Genomic DNA, 26,287 nt, shown 5'->3' on the forward strand with positions numbered 1-26,287 from the left:
GATTAATGTAATCCAGAAGCAAATGTCAAAAATAGAGCCTAGCGTGAACAGCAATAAGGACATTGTTGAAGTTAGAGAACAGAGGATAGAAGAGAAGTATGTAGAGTCATCTATGACAGCTCAGAGGACTATTTTAAACATAGATAATAACTTTGTTGACTCTGATCAGACACCAGAGTACATGATTGGCGATCAAACGCTGATGCCATTATTACACGAAGCTGACACGGTCGTGGATGAGGATGATGCGATAAAGATCGAATTGGTGGAGGAATATCCATTTTAAATATCTCATATGATTATAATCCTATTATTTACCTCTGTTTTTGCTTGCGTAGTTTGTAGTGTTGATTTTGTTTTGCTCTTTCGAGACTTTGTTTAGTCTCAAAAGGGGGGTATGGCAACAAATGAACAATATGATTAATGGACAATATGATTTCTAATTTCACATAGAAGTGTTCTTATATGATTTCTAATTTCACATTTTTACTTATAGAAGTGTTCTTATTCTGTGTTTGATGTTTTAATTTCTATCTGTTCTGTATGCAAAAGATACTGGTTTTCTTGTCTTTCATTCTAGAACATATTGGGGGAAGACCACTGTGAGGGTGGTGGATTGTCGGGGACTCCGATGGGCTGAATGGGTTCAGACACTTCAAACATGAAAATACGAATGGCCTGAAGAACTCTGAACGTGGACTGGCGATACAACATCCCGAGTCAAGACGTCACCGATACTACACCGGAGTCAAGGCTGCTGAGAAACTGAAGTGTTATACAGTCTTATGTCTTCTCTTAGATGTTACATTAGTATTCTTAAAAATGAATTGTCTTTTTTGTGTATTACATGCTTGGCAAATGATGGTTTCTAAATATAATGGGACCTCAGATGTTTTCTTTTTCTCGATGTTTAGGGACAGTGGGGTAGGCAGGAAAAGGTCCATAGAAAGGTGCGATGGGTCGGCCAGCCTGACTTTGGACATTGTTTTGTTTTGATTTGCTGAGAGTTCCATATGTATTTGCTTAAGTCATTTCCACACACAAATTGTTAAATTTCCTCATTTCAGTATTATGAAGTACTACGTATGGTCGCCTTGGCAGAGGGACCGTGAGAGAATTTTCCTGTCTACATTGTTTAATGGATATTTCAAGAAAGATTAGCTGTCTGACAGGTTTTTCACTCTCACTTTTATACTCCATACAGTTGTTTCAATGGTAAAAGGGGCGGGTTGTTAAATGTGTCATGTTAATACACCTGTATGTCTCTTCTTTTATTTTTTCGAGACTTTGTGTAAGTCTCGAAGGGGGGAATATGTGGTATATTTTCAAGTCTTGCACAAAACAGTGAGACCCCTAATTGTAAACTTATGAGTAAGAAGCATGCGTGGAGACATATGATCATATGATATGACCGGGGGCTGAAAGATAACATGTAGGACAAGGGATCCATACAGGGTCATGCGATATGTCCAGGAGCTGGAGGATATACATGCAGGACAAAGGAGCCATTCGTGGTCATGCGCTCAGCTCAAGATGTAGCATGACATGAACACATTATAAGGAGGTGTGAGAGCCCCGAAGTGCAGGACTTTCAGATTTGACTTGAGACCTCCGGACGTTCTAGACGTTCGTTATGACATTTGTTGCTTGTTTGTAATAAACTCTATTATACCAGCAAGAACAGTGTCCGCGGAGCATCCTTTCTCATCACTTCAACAGCACTGTCGCAGGAAAGATACGACATTGGTTAATAATGTTTTGTTGTTTTTTGGCTGAATAAAAAGCCCAAACTATTTCAACAACTCCTGTTTCCTCGTTGCTTCACTGCTTGGTCCCTTACACCCCGACTATGTTAAAGCGTCTTTGAGATTACTAAAAAGCGCTATATAAATCTAATATATTACTGGTCAGTCATGTGTAATCAGTAGCACAGAGGAAGAAGTACTGTGAGGACTAAAGACAGACTGTAGATTGTCTCTGTTCTACCTGTAATAACTGAACTTGTATCTGATGTGTTTCTGTCTCCTCTCACAGGATGAAGATGATCTGCAGCATCCTGCTGCTCCTCAGTCTGACCTCCAGTGTCTCTGGTTAGTTGACCTTCACTTTATTATCCACAAACACTAAATACACTTTCAGACAAACATCTCTAGATGGAGTTTGACATGTTCAAGTTGTCAGTTTGTCTGCTGCTCACTTTCCCTCTCTGTCTCCTCTACAGGAGCATTTGTATTGAATGTGACACAGACCTCCTATCAGGCAGAGGAGAACCAAGACATCACACTGGAGTGGATGTTCACAACCAGAACCAGCAGTTCCTCCAAATCACTTTATATCTACTGTGAACTGTTTGCTGATCTCAAGACCTCAGTCCTGTTTCATCTCCATGAAGGTGTTGAGCTCCCAGAGTCTCAGGATGAACAGTTTACAGGACGAGTCCAGTGGGACAAAGACGTCCTCAGAGACGGACGAATCAGACTTCACATGTCCAGACTCAGGATTAATGACTCTGGTGTGTACCGGTGTGACGTGCACACAGGTTATGGTAGTGGCTCTAGGATATGTCGCCTCAAAGTCACAGGTGAGTTGATTCAGTAGAACTCAGTCAGTAAAACCAGACTAAGAGTCTACAGCCCTGCTAGTGCTAAACACATCTTAGTTTAGCATGTTAGCATGCTGCAGGGGTCATACTACGCTTCCGCCATTTTGGACAGCAGTAAAACGTACGTCATGGCTACCGCTGATGAAGACTAGGATCATATTTAGTCTTTCTTTTGTCAGTCTGCTGGATTTATTTTGTTTCATGTTTCAGTAAAATGGTTCCACTTCAGACAATCAGACACATTTTATTTTCTGTCCTTTACAGCAGCTGCTGATGAGCCCAAACCTCTGACACCAACAATGAGACCACAACCAGAGAGACCAACAATGAGACCACAACCAGAGAGACCAACAATGAGACTACAACCAGAGAGACCAACAATGAGACCACAACCAGAGAGTCGGGGAAAGATCGGCCTCTACGTTGGACTGATAGCAGCTCTACTGGTTCTCTGTGCTGGACTCTGCTTTGCCGTTCTTCTTTCTTTTACTAAATCTACTGGTAATAGAGGAAACATCTATACAGGTGAACAGATGAGTTTCTTAAAGAAACAACCCATCACGACTAACCAAGCGGTAACCTCCAGTGCTGAGATAAGGTCGTGTCTAGAAGCTAACCTCCAAGCTCCAAGAAAAAAATGTGAAAACTCTTGTGAGACTCGCTGCCCGACGACCTATCCTAACCTCAACTATTCAAGGTCAATACCTAACCTTAACTATTTGATATCAATGCTTAACCTTAACCATTCAACGTCAATACTTAACCTCAACTATCAGAGGTCAATGCCTAACCTCAACTCATCATCACTGTATGAAGAGTTCATCATTAAGATTTAGCTGTAAGTTGGTTCAGTTATCCCTCCAGCTGTTATCAATCAAGTGTTTTATGTCCTCTGTTTACTGATGGATGTTGTTACCTTGCACTGAATCTCCTAATGTTAACTTTATAATGTGTTCTTACTGTACATATAAATGTAGTGATTCCTTCACTATAGCCCTAGCATAGTCTGCTACGTTAGCTTTGACTCTTAGTATCTATTATTCATGAATTCAACAGTTATATTAAGTTATTGTTTAAATGTTACTGAGCTGTACGGTGAGAAGAAGAAGAATAAAAGATGATCTTCACCTTGTTGTTCTGGATCTTGAGGGTCACCTATGTGGGCGGCCCAACCTGTCCTCCATGTGCTCACCTGTTCACTTCTGTTTCCATGGAAACCAGATTTGTTTGGCTTTGATTAAAACATTTACTATATGGTATTTGTATTATTTCACAAGTGTGGGACAGGCACATTAAGATGGAAAAAAATGATGTAAATGATTAGTAAACAAATAAATAATGTTAATATGGTGTAAAGTAATATGAATATGAAACAGTTCCATTTGAAATAATGTCATATTATAATTGAATTAGCTCATTTAACGTATCAACATTGAGACCACAGTTGTGGAACATGAAGAAAAAGTGGTGTTTGGACCCATAAAATGCTCCATAAACTTTATTAAATCACATTATTTATAATGTCAAGATGGGTAATAACACGGTGTATATGTTTATCAAGCATTGCACTGCAAATTTGGACAAAAATGAAAAATGTCATTGCTGGGCAGAAACACCCTGTTACTGTTGCCTAAGTTAGTGATTTTCTTTCTTAGATATAACTGCGGACGTTTGCGCGGCGTACAAATGACGCGCAAAAAGCCTAAAATTTGTACTCATGACACGTGGAAAGTCCGCGTAAATGTCGTGCTATTTCTACGCCTTCCCGTGAGACCGGGTTGAATGTTTACTTTAATTTTTCAAAAGGGCTCAGTAATTTCCTAAAGCAGCTGGGCACTGTAGTTTTTAACAAACGTTACTCAAACAGGAGGAAGTAGTGCATTTGTTGGGGACTATTTTCAGCTGTGGATTAATACAAATACAGTGAGGTGGTGGTTTGTTTCTGCTGCCCCCAAGTGGCCAAATAAATCAGTAATTGCAAGTTTAAAGAAGAATTTAAGGGTAGCTTAAGAGCTCCTCCTTGTGGAGTGATTGAAGAACATTTCTAATTGCTATAAAACAACAAATATACTATAAATAAGTATTGATCTATACAGATGTCTGCTATATGGCCTTGCTTGACCGTTTCCCAGAAAGATAGCCTACAGTTTCAAACATGTTTGTTGTTTTAAAGTGATTTACAGAAACAGTAGCTTGTGCATCACATGCCTCGAGGTGGTTTCTCTTCACAGCTGCACAGAGGAAGTGGTGAGCAGACCGTGTAGAAGTCAGCTGTGACGCCTCTCCTCCTGTCTGGCCTGGCCAACCTCAGCAGGCAGTGGGCTGACGAGGGAGGGGTCGTCAGCTTGATTGAGCTCACCTGGGCCATTCCAGGCTAGAAAAGCTGCCCCATGTGCTCTCTCTCTCTCTCTCTCTCTCTCTCTCTCTTGTATTTCCTAAAGTATCTGACATTACACATCATAATTTTTAACTAAGTCTTGATGCTCCCAGTGACTCCCAGCAGATCTCAGTTCCTTCAGTATGAGTAAAACATAAAAGCTGACCAGTACTTCGTTAACCATCGAGGAGAAATCTAGTTGTTGAAATCCGACTACGGAGACACAACATGGATGTTACACAAAAACTGGAGACTGAGTATGATTGGTCTCATAACATGTCATGGCACATTTTATTGAAGATTTGATCTTGAGTTGTTTGGTGATTTAGTGGTCAGTGCAGCTGTAAACCACCTCCCCGATGTCCTTATTACTGACTTCTGATCTCAAAGCAGTTCATAGTTTCTCCTCCAGATTTATAGACTTGATTAATCCTGGTGCTTATCAGTCAGCAGTCACTCTGATCAGTGTGTCTTTACAGTTAGTCATGACCTTATGGATATATATATATATATATATATATATTAAAAGGCTAACAACTAGATTTGTTTGATGGTTTGAATTCAGCATAACATTGAATGAAAGCAGAACTCTGTTTATTAAAGTGTGAATTTGCAATAAAAATATTTTGTCCCTAAAATCTAGTAATAATTGTGATAAATAATTGTGATCTCAATATTGATCCAAATAATCGTGATTAGCATTTTGTCCATAATCGTGCAGCCCTACCACCTTATAGACCTTGGGTACTTCATTGAGCTGTTGATGTGACTATACGTCACGGAGGTGAAGGTGTAGGGACCAGGTTGCATCAGACCAACAGTTTGCTGTGTAATTGAAAAGTGAAAGACAAAGTCAACCTGAACAGAGGAGGAGGAGAGCACCTGTCATGGGAATGAACAGGGCTTCACCTTCTAGTTCTCCTATCATGGGAATGAATGTGGCCTCGCCTTCCAGTTCTCTTATATATATCAATGGATGGCACCAGCAGTGGCGAAGACGACGACGAGGGTCAGCAGAGAGGAGCAGCAGCAGGAAGTGACCGCTCCACAGTTGGTTATTGGTGCACAAAGTCTCGTACTTTGGTCCTGTACAACAGAAGAGACACAAGGTAATGTGGAAATACAGATAGTTGATATATTATATTAATCCTGTTTATGGTTTGTTTGGTTTGTTTTTGTGAAGAAATGTGGTGAGAATAATTTGGACTGTTTTATATTTGTTGCTGCCCAGGAACGAATAGAGAGACTAAAGAACCAGGTTCCTCTGGAGTTTAGTTTATAGGTCCTACAGTTGCCTCTCCGTCTTTTTCTCCTTTCCCCGACTTTACTCTGGAAGTATTTCTTATTTTAACTTGTCATGTGAATGTCTATGGCTTTCTCTGTCTAGTTTTTCTAACTATTTTGGATATGAAAACGCTTGGTAGTGTCCTAGTAGTGTCCTAGTGGTGTCCTAGTAGTGTCCTAGTAGTGTCCTAGTGGTGTCCTAGTGGTGTCCTAGTGGTGTCCTAGTAGTGTCCTAGTGGTGTCCTAGTGGTGTCCTAGTAGTGTCCTAGTCGTGTGCTAGTGGTGTCCTAGTAGTTTCCTTTAAATTCTCATTTAAAATGAGCTTGTAGCTCGTTGTCTACCTCACTATGGTTAGAAAGAGCCCTCGTTGGTGTTTAGACTACATTTCCTTTATGAGTTATTGATCCGGGAAGTTCAAATCTGTCAATATTTTTCCAACTTTATTGAACTAGTTCAGTTCTGCATTACTCTTCCACGATGAAAAACTGAATAAACTCTTCATCTGTAGAACGGTGTTGAATATGTTTACCAGTATTATTTTGGCCCTTGGTACACACATTCACCAGGATGTTAATTATCCCCTCATTATTTAGGATTACTAAATTATTTAGGATTACTCAGATTTCATGCTGACTCGCTCATACTGACACAAACGTCTAGCAAGAGCTGTACGGATAATGACCTAAAACACAAGACCATATATTCAGATTTAATTCCATATATTCAGATTTCAATCAATATATTCAGTGTTCATTCAATATTCTCAAATTTCACATTATATATATAGTAATTTCCTGAACGGCATGCCATAATACATATATATGTATATACATGTATATGTATATACATGTATATACATATATGTATATATATATATATATATGTATATATATATGTATATATGTACATATATATGTATACATATATGTATACATATACATGTATATATATATATATATGTATATATATATACATATATAGGCCACACAGAGCAACATGCGCGCCGGCGTCTTCACCTAGGACCTCTTATTCTCATTGTCATGAGTGGCTTCTGAGAAGCTGTAAACACACGTGGTTGTTAAAAGCGTCACATTGAAAACTACGTACAAAAAGATGAATTCACCCCCTGGGAAGTTATATTGTACCAAAAAGAGATTCAATGTGGCTGTTGTATGTGGCTCAATGATCATTATAAGAACATGCCACTTGCAAAAAATCTGAGCCCAACATAGACCATCTGTGGGGTGGTCAGGGCATGGCTTCATGACGGGGAATGCTGAATCTTGGGACCCAGCAGTCTGTAAAGGTAGCATATACCTTCTCCAGAAAATCGGTATGGTAAGTGCTCGTCCGGAAGAGTCAACGGGTCCGACCTGTCCCAAAACACTCTTTCCCTGGCGGAAAGCTCTTCGAAGTATGAGTGTTATTCTGTGGTTATTTGAAGGCTCTGACTTAGTGACAGTGTTTTCCCGCCACATCTAAATAAAACCCATAATTATTACAATATTTTGAGTGAGGTACATCTCCATGAAAACAGCGTCATGGATTCTTTTCCCTTTTCTGACCTCTGAACTTTTTGTTTAGACTCTGGGTCCTGAAATCAGTTCAGCAACGGGTGTTTTTTTTTTTTAGTTTACTATAAAAGAGTCGGCTCTCTCCTTTACGCAGAGCTCCAGTGATTCTACCGCTTCTCGTCTTTGCTGCTGGTCTGAATTTTCATTCACTTTTTTGGCGTGCAATTTTTCCTCTTTGTAGCACAGATATCTTAACCACATTGTCTCCCACTGAATCCCTTTTCCTTTTAAAGATATACTTTGCATTGCAGGAAGGGAATGTGCAAACTGTAGTGATGTTTAGATGTGGACTTTTCATTTTACGGCTATGAGTAGTTTTTATATGCTGGCTCTTCAAGGCAAGAGTACAACAAGGATTTTTCTTTCAAGAACTGTTGTACAACACCTCGGTCCATGGTTGCCTCCATTTTTTTTGAACCGGGCAGTGGAACAATGGATTGCCATTTATTCCTCTACTGTGACATCTTCTGTCTCATTCTTCTCATTGTCCTCATCAGAGACATGTTCCTCTACTGTGCTCTGCTGTGACATCTTCTGTTCGTCTTCTGTCTCATTCCTTCGAGCTTCATTCATTTCTAATCACTTTTATGTTTCTTACAAATCAAATCCCCTGCTCCATTCTGATTTCTGGTCCATATGACCCACAGAACAATGACAGTTTTTCTTATGATCTTGACCAAGTAATGTTACACAGAGTTCAGACCAGATATCTGAAGAATAACTCGTATCTCTGTTTGTGATGTTTACGCTCTTCATTGTCCGGACCAGGGCTGTCGCCAGCACCAGTGCGTCCCGTGCACATGGCCCGCCTGGAAGTGGCCGCGTCCTAACCGACGCTCTCCTGCAGACACAGAAGGACACAATCAGCACAATCAATGTAATTGCTGACAAGCTTAAAGAAATAAGAGTCGTGCTGTCTGAAATTGCATCCTCATTAAAAGATCTTGTTAAAAAGTGAACCTTACTTGTTGTCCTTCCTACAAACGCCACATGACATCCTCACGGGTCCTTACTCCCTGTTGAAATCCCTCTTGTCGGGGAGGGGGCTCTGGGTCAGGGTCCTCATGCTGTGGAGGTGGGAGGCCTGGGGGGCGGAGAGGAAGGACAACTCTCTGTGCCATGTTGTGTAACACAACACAGCCCTGATAATCTGGAAGACTTTTTTGGGATGATACAAAAGTCTGCCACCTGAGGCATCTAAACACCGCCATCGGCATTTGAGGAGGCCAATGGCACACTCCACAACTGAACGCGCACGAGTGTGGACATCGTTGTAGCGCACCTCCTCTGCGCTCTGCGGGTTGGGGAATGGGGTGAAGAGCCAGCGCCTGAGGGGGTAGCCACTGTCACCTGCAGGTTATAACAGAGAGGAATTATACATCAGGCTCGAATATTTAGAATTTCTACAAGACTGTTTATTAATTTACCAATGAGCCAGCCATCATGCACCTGTAGTCTGTTCCCTACACTGCTATGCGTCAGGATGAAGGAGTCATGGGTCGAGCCAGGCCATCGTGCTACCACATTTGTTTGGACCATGTTGGAGTCACATATCACTTGGACATTAATTAAATGTACATGCTTCCGATTAACGTACACATAATCGTTATCATATGGTGCCCTTATAGCAATATGAGTGCGGTCAATTGCACCGATTACATTTGGGAAACCGGACATTGCTGCAAATTGCCTTTTAATATTGGCCTGTTCTCCCACAGTGTAAGGAAACCTGATGTATGGAGAAGTCAAATTAATAATGCCACCCAAGATGGCAGGCATTATGGCACTCAGGGATGGCTGTGATATCCCAGACCTAAGGATATGAATTAACAGAACTGTAATATTACCAAACGTGGCTTTAGGCAGAAAGGTAAACATTATATATTGATAATCATATCAAACACATACCTGTCAGCTACAGTAATTCCCACTGGTAACATCCAGTTGCCAGAAACCCCAGAGTGGTCAGTATTTGGATGTTAACCGGGTTAGCGCGGTTCCGTCTGGTTGGTCGCACTAATGCTGGACCCAGTTCAGTACAACGATCCAAGAGCATTGCTCTAGGGAATCTAAATGGGCTTATTAGCCAGTCATCATCATGGGCCAGCAAATCGTCATGATCCCTGAACACTTGTTCACTCCCAATCCTCCCATTCACGTAGTCTTCCAGCAATGCCAGCGCATCCATCTTGCAACATTACGCACGAGTGTCACCGCAGTATTTATACGTTTTTCAGCAATCAAAATAATTGCTGCACACCTTGCCAAATTGATCGTGTCAATTAGTGATGCAAACCGAAATCAATATGGCCTGTGCTCTCACAATGTTCTACAGATGTTGGTCCCAAAGGTTAAAAGGGAGCTAGGCAAAAAAGCTTTTAAATACGCTGCTCCTTCTTCCTGGAATAATGTACAGAAGGACCGGAAATTGTCAGAGCTGATTACTACTGTACGGGGGAATTTAAGTCCATTTTAGAGGATCGAGAAAGTGGCACTGTAGGTCGATGTGATTACTCTTGATTTTCTCACTGAATTGTTTTGAAATTGACCTGTTTGTGTTATAGCACATTTTTTTTGTGTTGCATACAGGATGTCATGCTCCTTCACTCGTAGTGTGCGACTGTTGTAGTACAAACATGAGGAGATCATTGATGTGTGAAGTAATTTTGATGGCACTACACTGTATAATATTGAAGTTATTGAATATTTTACCCATTGAAAATGTACCAAAATTATGCAGAAGCATAATTTTCCAAACTAAATGTTGTAGTATGATCAAGAGGAGACCATTGATGTGTGAAGTGATTTTGGTATCACTACTCTGTATAATACTGAAGTTATTGACTATTTTTATAGCATCTCTTTTCGGTGTTGCACTTTGTAGACGGTCCCTGACCAGTCGTCTCACAGCCAGCTGCACATAGAGACCAATGTTATGTGTCCACCTCGGAGGACGGCTCGTTTTGATTAAGATGAGGTTGTTAGCTCGTTGTCTACCTTACTACATTTATAAAGAGCCGTCGTTTGTGTTTTAACAACGTTTTGATTATGACTTATTGATCCCAGAAGTTTGAATCTGTTAATATCTTTCCAACTTTACCGAACTGAGCGCAGGTTGATCGAACAAAGGTGGAACAAATCAGGGCGGGGCAGACAATCCCAAAAAGGTGGGAAACAAACAAAGGCAAAAAGTAAAACCAGACAAGACACAAGGAGTAAATTTCAAAATAAAACAGGAAACACTAGAATGAATGAATATAACAGAAACCAAAATCACAATTACAGAACTCATAATGCACTAAAAAGATAAACACAACATAGTCTTAACGAAAGGAAAAAAAAGTCCAACGGCTCTGCGCACAGCGCCCGATCGTGACAATAATTTATATGTAATTAAAGCTCAGAATGTAATAATCAGTACACAATGTAATAACAGTTTTGTGTATAAGTTAATTAATTATTAAGTTATGAGAAAACTATTTAATTATAAAGCTAGCTTCATGTAGCGGAGCATCGTAAAAAACTTCATTCAAACTGGACAGAAAAAAAATAAAACTCACCTAGTTTCACAGAGTTTAATGTGTATAAAACGCTGAATCTACAGTTGTCCTCCCTCCCTCCACCCCCGCTCTCTATCTGTCTCTCTCTGCAGGCAGAAGGAAAGAGGCAGGGTGACGCGTCATGAACGTGTCATCAGTTACACTGCGCATGTCTTAAAGCCTGTGGTGTTAATGCACAGACTGAACAGAGTTATTAAAAGAAATTCCTGAAGCCAGATCATGATCCGGATCGTCATCAAAATCGAATGGATTGTTCATTGTGCCACATCCCACTCCTCCAAAACATTTCATTCAAATCCATCATGGACTTTTGGAGTAATCCTCCACATGGACAAACCAACAAACCAACGCCGGTGGAAACATAACCTCCTTCCTAGGCCTGGTAATTCATTTCTACTAATTAATTTCTTGGTGACGGTGTCCATTGCTGTCTTCCTATAGCAGGCTACAGTAGTTCCTATGCATCTTATACTTTTAAGACAATCCTGAATAACCTCCCTTTCAAGTATTGATTGCCAAAATGCCTCTGAGAGCTGATAAAGCTTCACATTTCAGCCTGATTTGAACTTAAACTGACACCGCTTGCTACAACGCTCCATGCTGTGGAACACTTCTAAAAAAGTGTTAAATGCACTGCAATGCAATGGAAATATGCACACAAGTACTTCTATTACTGATGAGGACTCTGTTCTTCCATTAGAATTGATTCGAACAAAGTAGAATTGTTATTGTCCCCTACCGCTGCCAAGAAGAAATATCATCGTGAGTAGGTGCTTGTCAAGAAGTCGTGTCATGGTTGTAAGCTCTTGGCTATACTCAGGAAACCTGATCGATATTAGGAATGTGATTTTTTAATAACATTATGATTATTTCAAAGCCAAGTAGCCTCCTTCACAAAAATAGTGATTATCCTTATTGTTACACTATTTGTACACAATTGCTGTTGTCAGTCAGTTTTGAAAAGCTAGCTTTAGATAGCTTACACAAGTTCATGGCCTTCTATCCAAATAAAATAGCATAACTGACACATGACCTATAAAACTCATAAAACTCTAAACTATGAATCATTAACTCTCACACACAAGCCCTGGACATGGTGAAATTGTGCATTAAATATCCAAATATTATACCTCTTAACGTACAGATTCCATGACCTGAGGAACAAAGATGAAATGATAGGAGCCGTCTAGTGAGAGACACAGTTTTGTAGATTGTTGTCTTAATATGGTTTGCTGCTCCAAGATCAGCTATGATTTAAAAGTAACTGAATAATGATGTATTATTATTTCACATGCTAAGAACCAGCCAGTATATTAAATTCAGCATCATCTCTGGTTCAAGGTTCTCATCTTGTAGTCCGGAATTTTGAGGCTTCATCATTGGAACTGACTGATTCCTCAGAACAGACAAAGTCCAGTTGCTTTAAATGAAGGACTCCACTTGTGTCATGTCAAACTGGAAGGACTCCTCTGCTTTAAGAAAAGAAAAAATTATTACACTATGTGCTGAATTTATTACATTATTCAACATTCTTAGTTTACATTGAGTTAGTTTTCTCATAATGTAATAACTTATTACGTTATGCACAACACTGTTGTACATTATGTGCTCATGGTTTTCTAACATGATGTGCTAATTATTACATAATGAGTTTTTATTACATTTAAATTATTACATTATGCACAGTTATTCAATTATGAGTTGCTACATATGCTTATCCAATTTCAGATGACTTTCTGACATGTTTTGTTTTTGTTCTGTACAGTTCAAAGACAACGGGAAACGTAAGGTAGTATTTTAGTGTTGATAAGGATATATAAGGGCAACAACTGTAACTTCCTGCAAGAAATGCACTCAAGTTTTGAAGATGCTTCGTTTTGGTCCAACCAACTGGAAGAAAGTCAGTCATGGCACAAACCGGTCAACAGGTGTCGCCATTGGTCAGTGGCTGCTGGTGGTTTTAAAGGTGCTGTATTCCATCAGGACATTAATTTACATAACATTTAATGTCCTGATGAAGGTCCTTGTTGACCGAAACGTTGACTAATAAAGCAGAGAAAAGTGTGTGCGGGAGAAAGTCATTTTTTGAAAAAGTACATATTGGAGGGGATCTATTCCCAGCACCACAAACAATTGAGAATGTGCATGTTTTCCTTTCCTGTCTGTAACTGTGTGTCATGTTGCTGTTGTCTCTCTTGAGAATGAGCCTTAATGAGATTACCTGTCTAAATAAGAGTTGAATTAAAAGAAATAGTAAGAGGGGATTTTAATGTTACTCCAGACCAGATAAATGGTTAGATATAGGTTACCGTCAAATTATGACAATTACTGCTGTGACAAATTGTTGAATGATTTCATGCAAACAACTTCATGAACAGACATATGGAGGGACAGATATCCTGATTTTCAACAGTGTTTCCTAATGGCAGTGCTAGATGAAGAATAGACTTTTGCCTCATTTCTTTATGTCTCGATCTCAAATGTCCCTTTAACACATCGTGGTTAAAAGGAATATTACAACAGGGATTACTGAAAAAGTAATTTCTTACCTTTTAAAGCACAAGACATGCACAGAGATAGATAAAGCTTTATTAACTGAAATAATAAATGATCCCACATTTTAAATGTGAATTATTTAAATTGAAAGTAAGAGAGAATTATTTACCAGTCACGACAGAGACGCTGGTGTTGTTTTCACCTTGTGAGTCTGTGTGTGAGTCATCATGGCGACATGTGGTCCTGAAGACACCTACTGTAGCAGGAACTTCCAAAATTTGGAAAAGACAAATGGACAAATGACAAATGTGGGAGTTTAATTTTGGAAAATCTCCAAATTGTAAACATGCTTCATTTTGAGTCTGGATGTAGTCAAAGTTGCCCTGAACTCAAATTGATCTGTCACTATCAGTTATTATGGAGTGTACTGGCCCTTTAGGCTGTTGTATTACTGTGTGTGAAGTGAACTAATAAACAGTGTGTTTTCGACTAACCTTGTGATATATGAGAATGAAACAATGAAGATGGCGACAGCTGTAGTCTCAGGATGCTTAGAGGACATAACAATTTAAAATGCATAAAAAATGCTTTTGGATTGAGACTGTTTCAGTTCTACTACTTCATGGACTGGAATAGGACTCACTAAATTTAAAGGGCAGGTTAATACATTTCCAGGTTTAACCTGTAAGTGCGCTGATATAACATCGAGCCAGTTATTTGATGCCAGTTATATTTTTCTTCCTTTGAAGTTATTTTTCTTATATTCAGTGAAATACTGATTAATTACCAAACCAAGGCTCAATAGTTGTTGCATTTATATCTAACCATTTCAGGAACTGAAATAATTAAAGAGAGAGATTTGAACTGAATAATTATTGCATTACAAGTTATCAAGTCATATAGATAAGAACATTCGTAGAAACCCTTTAGTTTTATAATACGGGTAAACAGGAGCTCCCTCTCCCTACTGGGCAGCAATTGACATAGATGAAAAGGAGGAAGATGAGGAGGAGGAGGCATAAGCTGCTACAACACTTTCACGTCTTCTAAATTTGACCAGTACACCTGGATTAAGCCAGTTTTCAAATCCTCTGAAGCTCTGACAGACTGGAGTGATCTGTTAAAGCAGGGGTCAGCAACCTTTACTATCAAAAGAGCTATTTTAGGCAAAAATAAAAAATAAAAATCTGTCCGGAGCCGCAAAACATTTGATCATTGTGATGAAGGTAACACAGTTTGTATTCTAAGTATATACAGCGGGTAAAATAAGTATTGAACACGTCACCATTTTTCTCAGTAAATATATTTCCAAAAGCGCTATTGACATGAAATTTTCACCAGATGTTGGTAACAACCCAAGTAATCTATACATACAAAGAAACCAAAACAAATAAGTTCAGAAATTAAGTTATGTGTAATAATGTGAAATAACACAGGGAAAAAGTATTGAACACGCTTACTGATATTTATTTAATACTTTGTACAAAAGCCTTTGTTGGTAATGACAGCTTCAAAACGCCTCCTGTATGGAGAAACTAGTCGTATGCATTGCTCAGGTGTGATTTTGGCCCATTCTTTCAAACACACAGTCTTCAAATCTTGAAGGTTCCGTGGGCCTCTTCTGTGAACTCTGATCTTCAGTTCTTTCCATAGATTTTCAAGTGGATTCAAGTCAGGTGATTGGCTGGGCCATTCTCGCAGCTTTATTTTCTTTCTCTGAAACCAATTGAGAGTTTCCTTGGCTGTGTGTTTGGGATCATTGTCTTGCTGAAATGTCCGCCCTTGTTTCATCTTCATCATCCTGGTAGATGGCAGCAGATTTTTATCAAGAATGTCTCAGTACATTTTTCCATTCATCCTTCCTTCAATTATGTGAAGTTTGCCAGTACCGTATGCTGAAAAGCAGCCCCACATCATGATGTTCCCACCTCCAAACTTCACTGTTGGTATGGTGTTTTTAGGGTGATGTGCAGTGCCATTTGTCCTCCAAACATGGTGTGTATTGTGGCATCCAAAGAGTTCAATTTTGCTCTCATCTGACCAGACTATATTCTCCCAGTATTTCACAGGCTTGTCCAAATGTTGTGCAGCAAACTTTAAACGAGCTTCAACATGCTTTTTCCTCAGCAATGGAGTCTTGCGTGGTGAGCGTGCATACAGGCCATGGCAGTTGAGTGCATTACTTATTGATTTCTTTGAACAATTGTACCTGCTAATTCCAGGTCTTTCTGAAGCTCTCCACAAGTGGTCCTTGGCTCTTGGACAACTCTTCTGATAATTCTTTCACTCCTCTGTCAGAAATTTTGCGAGGAGAACCTGGTCATGGCCAGTTAATGATGAAATTATGTTCTTTCCACTTCCGGATTATGGCCCCAACAGTGCTCACTTGAACATTCAGAAGTTTAGAAATGCGTCTGTAGCCAATGTCATCAGTATGTTTTGCAACAATAAGGTTGTGAAGGTGTTGAGAGAGCTCTTTGTTTTCTACCCATCATGAGATGTTTCTTGTGTGACACCTTGGTAATGAGACACCTTTTTATAGGCCATCAGTTGGGACTGAACCAGTTGATATTAATTTGCACTGACAAGGGGTCGGATTAATTTCTAATTACTGATAGATTTCAGCTGTTGTCTTGGCTTTCCTTGCCTTTTTGCACCTCCCTTTCCTCATGTGTTCAATACTTTTTCCCTGTGTCATTTCACATTATTACACATAACCTAATTTCTGAACTTATTTGTTTTGGTTTCTTTGTATGTATAGATTACTCGGGTTGTTACCAACATCTGGTGAAAATTTCATGTCAATAGCGCCTTTGGAAATATATTTACTGAGAAAAATGGTGACGTGTTCAATACTTATTTTACCCGCTGTAGTATATAAGTCTAATGCAGTGAAGGCCAAAGAGACAATATACTACGGAGTATTAGTAGTATTATTAGTATACGAGAAAAAAGTTGTAACATTACGAGAATAAAGTCATAACTTAACGAGAAAAAAAAATCTTAATATTACGAGAATAAAGTCAGAACTTAACGAGAAAGAAAAGTCATAATATTACGAGAATAAAGTCAGAACTTTACAAGAAAAAAAAAGTCGTAATATAACGAGAATAAATTCATAACTTTATGGGTAAAAAAGTGCTAATATTACGAGAATAAAGTCAGAAATTAACAAGAAAAAAAAGTTGTAATATTACGAAAATAAAGTCATAACTTTATGAGAAAAAAGAAAATAACACGTAAAATTACTGCTTGATAATATTATGACTATTCTCATAATATTACAACTTTATTCTCAAAATCTCAGATTTCTTTTTTTTCCTCAATGTGGCCCTAATACTCCGTCGTACCGTCATACCATAGACCTACAACAATGATAAATTAAAATGTAAACAAAAAACAGTTATTCATTTCCATTTTTAAAAATCCACAGGGAGCCACTGGAGAGGAGCTAAAGAGACTCATGTTGCTGACCTCTGAATTAGGCCTACAACTGAGATTCTCAAAGTGGAAGCCGCGAACACTGTCGGCCTTTATTTAGTCTATCCTATGTATGCTATATGGTAGCCTATATGCTATATGTTATATGCTATATGCAATATATGGTAGCCTGTATGGTCTATGGTATTGGTGACAACTCTCAGTTCTGATTTTTCCGACAAACATGAAGGCAGCATGCTGTCTCTCTGGTCACCATAGCAACGAGACGCCGTGCGGCAGCAGAAACACATTCTGCCCTTCACTACTCCTCGCCTTTCTGTCGCAGAAGTTGGTTTTAATGTGATTACATCGATATTTCTACACTAACTAGTATCAGCAGCTCCTCTGGAGAGCCGCTGCCGGCCCAACTACAGGCAGGACGGAGACCCGGACAGATTTCCGGGCTGAGGATGCCGCTGCTGGTGACAGACTACTGCTGGACACAGACGGACTCCTCGGTCTGCATCAGTGTGCCTCTGAAGGGAGCGACAGCTGGCAAAGTGAACATCTTGTCTACGGACGAATACCTCAAGGTAAAGTTAATACCTCAAGGTAAAGCTAGCTCACTTTGTTGTTGTTGTTGTTGTGAATGTGGCTTTGTCAACAATCATTGACGCAGGTAGAAGTGCATGATAAAGAACATGAAACGGATATAAGAGAATAGCATAGCAGAGGCTACTAACGCTGGCCTTAAAGGGCAACTTCGGAATTTTTTCAACCTAGACCTAAATGTTCCTATTGTTCATGTTTTTGTGTCTAATGGGGACAACACTTTCTGAAATAGCTCCATGAAGCGCTGAAGGTCAGCCGCTCACAGGCCGCAGTAGGCTACCTATTGGGGCAAGCTGGCACCGTCATTTACATCCACTAACAGTGCTTGTTTTCGCCACTGACAGGCTCCGATTGTTAATACAGAGGAATAAAACCTTTTCCTTACCTTTGTCTTGATTCGGTCTGTTTGTTATTAAAGGGGACTTATCATGCTCATTTTTCATGTTTGTATTTTGTGTTTCTACTAGAACATGTTTGCATGTTTTAATGTTCAAAAAACACATTATTTTCCTCATACTGTCTGCCTGAATATACCTGTATTTACCCTCTGTCTGAAAAGCTCCGTTTTAGTGAATTGCAACGGAATTGCGTTGCTAGGCCACAGCTTGGGTCTATGTTTACTTCCTGTCAGCTGATGACATTCACATACACTGCAATAGGAAATAAACTGGGACACATTTAGAATGTTTACATTTAAAACTGTGAAATGGTCTATATGTTGTAGATTTGTGACATCACAAATGGACAGAAATCCTAATGGCTTGTTTCAAATGCACAGTTTCTGAATACGGGCTGTGTGTACTTCTCTGTATATTGAGCGTTTTGATAGTTTAACAGTATTTATATACGTAGCACTTAAACCTGCTTTATAATGTAAAAGACATGAAAATCTCACTTTTTACAATATGGGACCTTTAATACAATCGCTCTAGGAGAGAGGATTAGCGTACGGTTACCATGGAAAATGGCGGTTCCGGTTAAGTGACACTACAACTGACCTTCACCCGCTGTATTTTATGTGTAATGCCATACAGTATACATTTTTTCCACTTTCTTTTGCGCACAGGTGCATTACCCGCCGTATCTGTTCGAAGCCTTCCTGTATGAACCTGTCGATGACGACAGAAGCACAGCGAAGGTTGGAAATGGAGCTGCACTCATTAGTTTGCCAAAGAGGACCAATAAATTGTGGGAGCATCTGATGAGAACTACAAGTAAGTAGTAGCATCTAGCTGACACCTCAGTCATCTCACATGCCATCTCTCTCCTATCTCCTATAGCCAACGAGGGTGGTTCTAGGGTCAGTGGCGCTTGGCCCTGAAATCTTTGAATGAGTCTGGAGTCATGCTTTGATTAATAAATACATCAATAAGTAGAGATGCACCGATACCAATACCAGTACCGATACTGTGCTCATGTACTCGTACTCGCAAAATGGCTCCGATAAAACGGCACTGATACAACTTTACAGCAGCGCAACGGTAACCTCTCGTCACCATCTTTCAGGTCCTATTGCACACGCTCACGCTCCAGCTCCCCGACGGTGCGGGTGACATGGACCGGTGGTGCGCTGCAGGGCCGGGATCCCACCTCTGCTGGTGCGCACCGGCCCTCACTTTCATTGCGCCACGGGGTTTTGCTTGCACCCTCTGACTTGCGCGTGCATTAGACTCCTTGGTTCATGTTTCAAGACGGGTCGGTTGGGTTGCCGACAACGCTGCAGACCCCTGGCTCCTTTTACGTGGGCCGAGCCCCGCCCTGGTGGCACGACGCGGTTGGGGCGCACTGAGGACAGTCTGCCCCGGTCGACAGTCGCACCGGGAGCAGGGAGCCCCATCCCTCCCCAGCGGGGAGAGAGGGTGCAGCGAGCACTTTGGCCACGGCCCTGGGAAGCACCTTCACCCCGAGCCTTTCCAAGCCGACCAAGAGCCGGTCGCGGCGCACCGCCTCGTATGCGGGACTCCCCAGCCCGCCGTGTGTCGCTCACACCCTCCAGCTGAATGTTAATGAGGGTCTTTTGGCACAGAGAAGAACTCGTATCGGTACTTGGTATCCGCGAGTACCCAAATGTAAGTACTTGTACTCGGTCTGAAAAAAAGGGGTATCGGTGCATCCCTATCAATAAGTAATAAAGTGTTTTGATTCCTGTTATTATTATTATTATTATCCTTTAACATACATGAAACTAATTTAAACATTGCTGTAATTGAAACAATGTATGAGAAATTCATCCTAGCCTCATAATCTGTCTGAAATTTATTTCACTTCATTGGTTCAACCTCATGGAACAATACATTCAATCACACGAAGCTACATAATTATGAGATCCACAAAGGCACACATTAGAAAGAGCAACTGCCACATTTTATCACAAACAAAACATTGAGAGCTCGATGAAGGCCACAAGCTGAAACGCGTTGGTCTGACAATGAAGTTGTTCTGCAAATGCAGGTGTAGCTGGAGTATTTACCTCTTCAGACTCTGACTGAACAGAACTGTGCTGTGGCCAGTCGAGACGTCAATATTTCAGTACCATCATATTCCTCTTTACCAGGAATGAGGGGGGGTGTGTATAGCCACAGCAGAGGAGCAGAATGACTTGTTGACTGGCACGGAGAAATGTGCTTCTGCTGTGAATAACCAGGCTTCTGCTTCCACATCATATACCTGTACGTGAAATTAATCTACCATTATAAATCAATATGTTTCAGATGATAAAGAAAAAAAGGAGGTCAGAGAAAGGGCTCTGTTGAAATACCAGGAAAAGATTTCTTCAGAGTCCCAATTCAAGGCGAAGAAAGAGCAAGCAGAGAAAAAATATGCACTGGAGACAATGATGAAGGTAACATACTCAGTGACAGCACAATCTACTCACGAAGCACTTCACCAAGTGTCCAAAATGACCATTGGAAATCTGCTGTGAAATCTTGAACTACTCACATATAGTATGTTTTACTTGATCTCAGCTTGAAAAGGAGAAAAGCGACGGTATCCAGAAAATGAAGGACAATGAGCAAGAGAAAACCACAGCAGAGTTGGCAGCATGGCGAGTGAGACAGAAACAAAAAGCAGAGGAAGAATCCCAACTAAAACTCCAAAGTCAGAGAGACGATCAAAACAATCTGAAAGCCGTGACGGAGAAGCAGGAAAATGGATGTAAAGATGGAGGGAATGTCAAACTGGGTAAGTCATTTCCTGTGAGATCAAACTTTCTCCTACACTAGTTGGTATTGGTAGGCTAATGAACATATTCCTGCGTTTAGAACAACGAGGCAACGGTGAAGCAAAGAGCAAGAGAAAACAAGCGGACTTGCCTGCTCCGAGACTCGTTGGAAACATTCAAATCACATTTACCCCACGAGTTTTCCCAACAGCCCTCAGGGAATCACGAGTTCCAGAGGAGGAAGAGGTGAGTTGTTTTGTTTGTTTGTTGTTTTGTTTGTTTACCAGCAATCTAAAACACACAAAACATAAATGAAAGGGACTGTTTGTAAGAATCAGAAATTGCTTGTTAACAGCGACACCTGTGGCCGTTAAGTCAACAAAAGTCAGCGTCCTGTTGCTCGCGCTTGTGCTCGCTCTACATAGACATGAAGGAGCGTTGCTCAACACAGTGAGGAGACACACGTCAGCTAAAAGCACAACATCACTCTATATTTCAGCTGCTTGGCAGTAATGTTAGCTGACCAGACGAAGGTCTCTCCATGAATCAATGCTGATCCTAGTGTTGGCTTTTCCTGCATCGGCCTGCCGACCGCGGCCGGAGGGAACAGGGGAGACACCGGAGTTTTGGTCGGAGACGATAACGTTTCTCTCTGCGGAGCCCCGTCACTTCACAAGACACGGGAAACCTCTGTTGGTCTGGAGGAGCTGCAGCAGTTATTTCTGCACAAACGTCCACTGAACATTCACTAGATATTCTCAGAGCTAAACTAACTCTTTTGCAGTGTGGAGTGTGCACGCACGCACGTGAAAGTGGAGCAAAAGAGTGAGTACAGCAGAGACTCCAGTCCTGGAGACCAAAGCTACGGTCTCCCCCGCATCCTCCGACCGCGGCCAACACTGTCTAACAGACGGGCTTCACTAGATACAACCAAGAGGTTTTGGTGCTTCCGTGTAGTTTGTGTTGGAGTCTGAGTCTGAACAGCGTAGCCACACGCGAGCACGCATGGGACACCGACCCGCAATGATTTATACGTGTAAGAAGTTACTAACAGTCCCTTTAACAATGTAAAATGTAGAAAATATGAGAAGCTGGAACCAGCAGATGTTTGGCATTTTAGTTTCAAGTGAAATAAGAAGCTGTGGGCCGCAGGTGTCTTCATTCTTGCACGTCACACAGTTCACACTCTGTCTGCCTCAAAAAAGAAAAAATGTTCATGTGGTGATGATGATACTTGTATTTTGTGTTTCTACTAGAACATGTTTACATTCTGTAATGTTCAAAAAACCCTTTATTTTCCTCATACTGTCTGCCTGAATACACCTGTATTTACCCTCTGTCTTACAACAGCTTGGGTCCATGTATACTTCCTGTCAACTGATGACATTCACATACACTGCAACCAGGAATAAACTGGGACACATTTTGTTTACGTTTAAAACTATGTAAAGGGTCTAATTATTGTATATTTGTGACATCACAAATGGGCAGAAATACTGACGGCTTGTTTCAAATGCAGAGTTTCTGAATAGGGCTGTGTGTATTTTACAGTATTTATGTAGGACTTAAGCCTGCCTTATAATAAAAAAAACATGAAAATCAATTTTTTTTATAATGTGAGACTTTAATGTAAGAGACTTCCTGATGAGCGAGTTTTAAGCTCTGGAATCTTTATCACCATTTCATCGCTTTTCAGTTGATCACTAAAGTTCACTCAGCTGTAAATATCACTCTTAATTGGAACAGTGATGCCGGGCATTGGACTGAAGAATTGCTGTCAGGTTAGGTGTAAGTCTTGTAGTGGACATTCAAAGTACATCACAGAGATGACCAAGGCCGCATTAAAGGTCAGAGTTGTTCCACCTTCGTCGGGACCACTCTTCTCATTTTGCTTTGGGCACTGGGTTTGTAGCCCCCACGCATGCGCAGGCACACATCAAGAGGAAGCTACGAAAAAGGCGGACACACCGCCGAAAAAACTGAAATATGGCAAGGTGAAACGTCAAGCAGACAAAGCTTGTTCCAAAACGAGAGTGAATCTGGGGCTGGCTTTCACTTTGGCTGCCATATTTGGTGTTGCAGGTTGTGCAGGGCTGTGTTCTGGCAACCGCGGTCAGGGGACGTGCACTTCTGGCGTCGTTGAGGCGGGGGGGAAGGGCCAACTTTGAATGTTGTGTTAACAAACAGTAAGCGACAATTCCTGCATAGTATGCCTTTAAATTTAGAAAACATTCCCAGAATATAACACTTCTCTAATCAAAGTTTTGGGTAAAGCTTTAATCAACCATTTGCTTCATGAGTGGAATTAGCACTAAGATTTCACTTTTTATATTTTAACCAACAGTGGCTCAAAAAACAAGCTGAAGCCAGGCGTGCAGTAAATGCAGATGGTGAGGAGTTGAAGGACCTGATGGAGAACGAGAGGAACCCTGACTGGTTAAAGGACAAAGGAGAGTAAGTGAAGTCTGCTCTCAAAACTATTGACCAGTTTAACTATTTAAGTTTAACTTCTATTTATCATTTTAAGTTTTTCTGAACCATGGCATCACTAAGGTGACTCTTTCTTTCAGCAAATGCTTTGCGATCGGGGACTACCTTGGGGCAGTGAATGCCTACAACCTCGCTATCAAGCTCAACAGAAAGATCCCAGCTCTGTATTCAAACAGGGCTGCTTGTCATCTGAAGTTAAAAAATCTTCACAAGGCCATTGAGGATTCCTCTCAGGTACTACTCCCTGCGTTTTATGTTCTTCTGTGCATGAAGTACATTGAATTAAAGGTCCCATATCGTGCTCATTTTCAGGTTCATACTTGTATTTTGTGTTTCTACTACAACATGTTTAAATGCTGTAATGTTAAAAAAATATATATATTTTCCTCATACTGTCTGCCTGAATATACCTGTATTTACCCCCTGTCTGAAACGCTCTGTTTTAGTGCATTTCAACGGAATTGCAACGGAATTGCGTTGCTGGGCAACAGCTTGGGTCCATGTTTTACTTCCTGTCAGCTGATGTTATTTACATACACTGCAACAGGAAATAAACTGGGACACATTTAGTATGTTTATGTTTAAAACCGTGTAATGGTCTAAATATTGTATATTTGTGACATCACAAATGGACAGAAATCCTAACAGCTTGTTTCAAACGCACAATTTCTGAATACGCGCTGTGTGTATTTCTCCGTATTTTGAACGTTTTGATAATTTAACAGTATTTATATATCACTTAAACCTGCTTTATAATATAAAAGACATGAAAATCTCACTTTTTTACAATATGGGACCTTTAAAGCTTCACTGCGCATGTTGGTGTCTTGAAACTTGGTTTATAATACCTGGAAATTTGAACAAGGACAGAGACAAAAGAATTCTACCGCGGCAGCCTCTATACATTCTATACAGTTCTTTAATTCTGACACATCTTCAGTGGTAATGAGAGGTCGAGAGAGAGTTTGATATCATCATGGTTAACGTTAACTTTTTTGAATATCAGTTTGATTTAGTTTCTTCTGTATTACGACCCTTGGCATGAGTTCTGTATGCTTCACTTTGTGAATCATTCTGATAGCAGAGCTGCATCATGCTATTATGTAAAAATATGAATAGACATCTGCCGACATGTTTCTCTGCAGGCACTTGATTTGTTGACTCCACCAGTTGCTGCCAATGCAGCTGCCAGAGCCAGAGCCAATGTCCGCCGAGGATCTGCTTTCTGCCAGCTACAGCTCTATGCAGAAGGTTTGAACAGCAACAGCAACGTTTTTGATTTGGTACACTGTTACTATACACCTTTGACTTGTATGTCTTGGGTTTAATGATACACTCACAATAATAAACAAACACTTTTGCATTGTGTTTAAAGACATAATGGTAGAGTAACAATACATCACTGTAGCATGTTTTTTTCCAGAATGATAACTGAATGGTTGAAGAGATGACCGTGTCCGCCTACTCTGTGCTGTCAGCTGATCTACCTGTGACATGTTTTCTCAGGGCTACAAGACTACCAAGCTGCTCTCAAGATTGACCCTCACAATGAAGCGCTGCAGGCAGACACACAGAGAATCAGAGACATTATTCAAGGCACTGCAGCTAACCCTGAGACACAGTGAAACACAGAAAATGTACGGTACATATAATGTATAATGTATGTATATAATGTGGCTGTTTATTGTTTGTGTTATTCGTCTGTTACCCAGTGTTTTAATAAATGACAACAGAGAATTAAAGGCTGCTGCATATCTGTAACCATAAAGCCAAATACTATGTTTAATCCCTGCTGCAGCCATTGAGTTACAGGCTTCAAGCTGTTACCTGCTGACTTGTTGGAAGCTGGAAAAGGTATGTCAGATAGAGACCTGTGTCAGTGTCAGTGTGTTTTGCTGACGAATATGATGTAGAGTGCATAGAAGACACTCACCTGATGTTACAAGACTCGACGCGGAGAGGAAGATCCTAGGTCAGGGGTCAGCAACCTGTGGCTCCGGAGCCACATGCGGCTCTTTAGCCCCTCTCCAGTGGCTCCCTGTGGATTTATAAAATCATTGTTGTAGGTCTATGGGATGGTACGATGGTACCATTGGTACGACGGTACCGTTGGTAAGACGGTACGACGGTACCGTTGGTATGACGGTACGACGGTACGATGAGTATAAGGGCCACATTGAGGAAAAAAAATAAATCTGAGACTTCAAGAATAAACTCATAATATGAATAAAGTCATAATATTATGATAATAAAGTCGTAATATTATGATAATAAAGTCTTAATATTATGATAATAAAGTCATAAGTTTACGTGAGAAAAAAAGTTGTATTATGAGAATAAAGTCAGAATATTATTAAGTAGTAATTTTACGTGTTATTTTGTTTTTTTCTCGTAAAGTTATGACTTTATTCTCATAATATTACGACTTTTTTTCTCGTAAAGTTATGACTTTATCCTCGTAATATTCTGACTTTATTCTGGAAATCTCAGATGTTTTTTCCCTCAATGTGGCCCTAATACGCCGTAGTACAGTGTCTCTTTTGCCCTCACTGCATTGGACTTATATACTATATACTAACACTATAAACTGTGTTACCTTCATCACAATGCTCAAATGTTTTGCGGCTCCAGACAGATTTTTTATTTTTTTTTACTAAAATGACTCTTTCGATAGTTAAGGTTGCTGACCCCTGGTCTAGGTGGACAGCC

General features: G+C 40.4%; 3 protein-coding genes across 3 annotated transcripts in view; all 3 read left to right on the top strand.

Annotated features, from left to right (window-relative positions):
* The window catches only part of LOC119486717, a 74,880-nt gene extending 66,213 nt beyond the window's left edge, over positions 1–8,667 (top strand). The window contains exons 3-5 of the mRNA XM_037767029.1: positions 2,222–2,581; positions 2,867–3,241; positions 8,606–8,667. Coding sequence (XP_037622957.1) covers positions 2,222–2,581; positions 2,867–3,241; positions 8,606–8,667 — 797 coding nt within the window. The remainder of the gene's footprint in view (positions 1–2,221; positions 2,582–2,866; positions 3,242–8,605) is intronic.
* The window catches only part of LOC119486724, a 1,187,645-nt gene that overhangs the window by 17,488 nt on the left and 1,143,870 nt on the right, over positions 1–26,287 (top strand). The gene's annotated exons all lie outside the window — the stretch shown is intronic.
* dnaaf4 (dynein axonemal assembly factor 4) lies at positions 17,600–25,320 on the top strand. The gene is made up of 9 exons (XM_037767693.1): positions 17,600–17,906; positions 18,992–19,139; positions 20,637–20,767; positions 20,892–21,108; positions 21,189–21,334; positions 23,433–23,542; positions 23,659–23,812; positions 24,724–24,829; positions 25,085–25,320. Exons 1-9 carry the CDS (start codon positions 17,784–17,786, stop codon positions 25,201–25,203), a joined length of 1,254 nt encoding a protein of 417 aa, XP_037623621.1. The 5' UTR covers positions 17,600–17,783; the 3' UTR covers positions 25,204–25,320.

Source organism: Sebastes umbrosus, chromosome 4, assembly GCF_015220745.1.
Source record: "Sebastes umbrosus isolate fSebUmb1 chromosome 4, fSebUmb1.pri, whole genome shotgun sequence".
NCBI classification, from domain to species: domain Eukaryota; kingdom Metazoa; phylum Chordata; class Actinopteri; order Perciformes; family Sebastidae; genus Sebastes; species Sebastes umbrosus.

What these genes read in the sequence shown, in the direction of transcription:
- dnaaf4 (XM_037767693.1), top strand. Translation starts at nt 17,784, where the DNA reads ATGCCGCTGCTGGTGACAGACTACTGCTGGACACAGACGGACTCCTCG. An exon ending in CTACGGACGAATACCTCAAG is followed by an intron (nt 17,907 to 18,991) that starts GTAAAGTTAATA and finishes TTTTGCGCACAG; the next exon opens with GTGCATTACCCGCCGTATCT. An exon ending in GCATCTGATGAGAACTACAA is followed by an intron (nt 19,140 to 20,636) that starts GTAAGTAGTAGC and finishes AATATGTTTCAG; the next exon opens with ATGATAAAGAAAAAAAGGAG.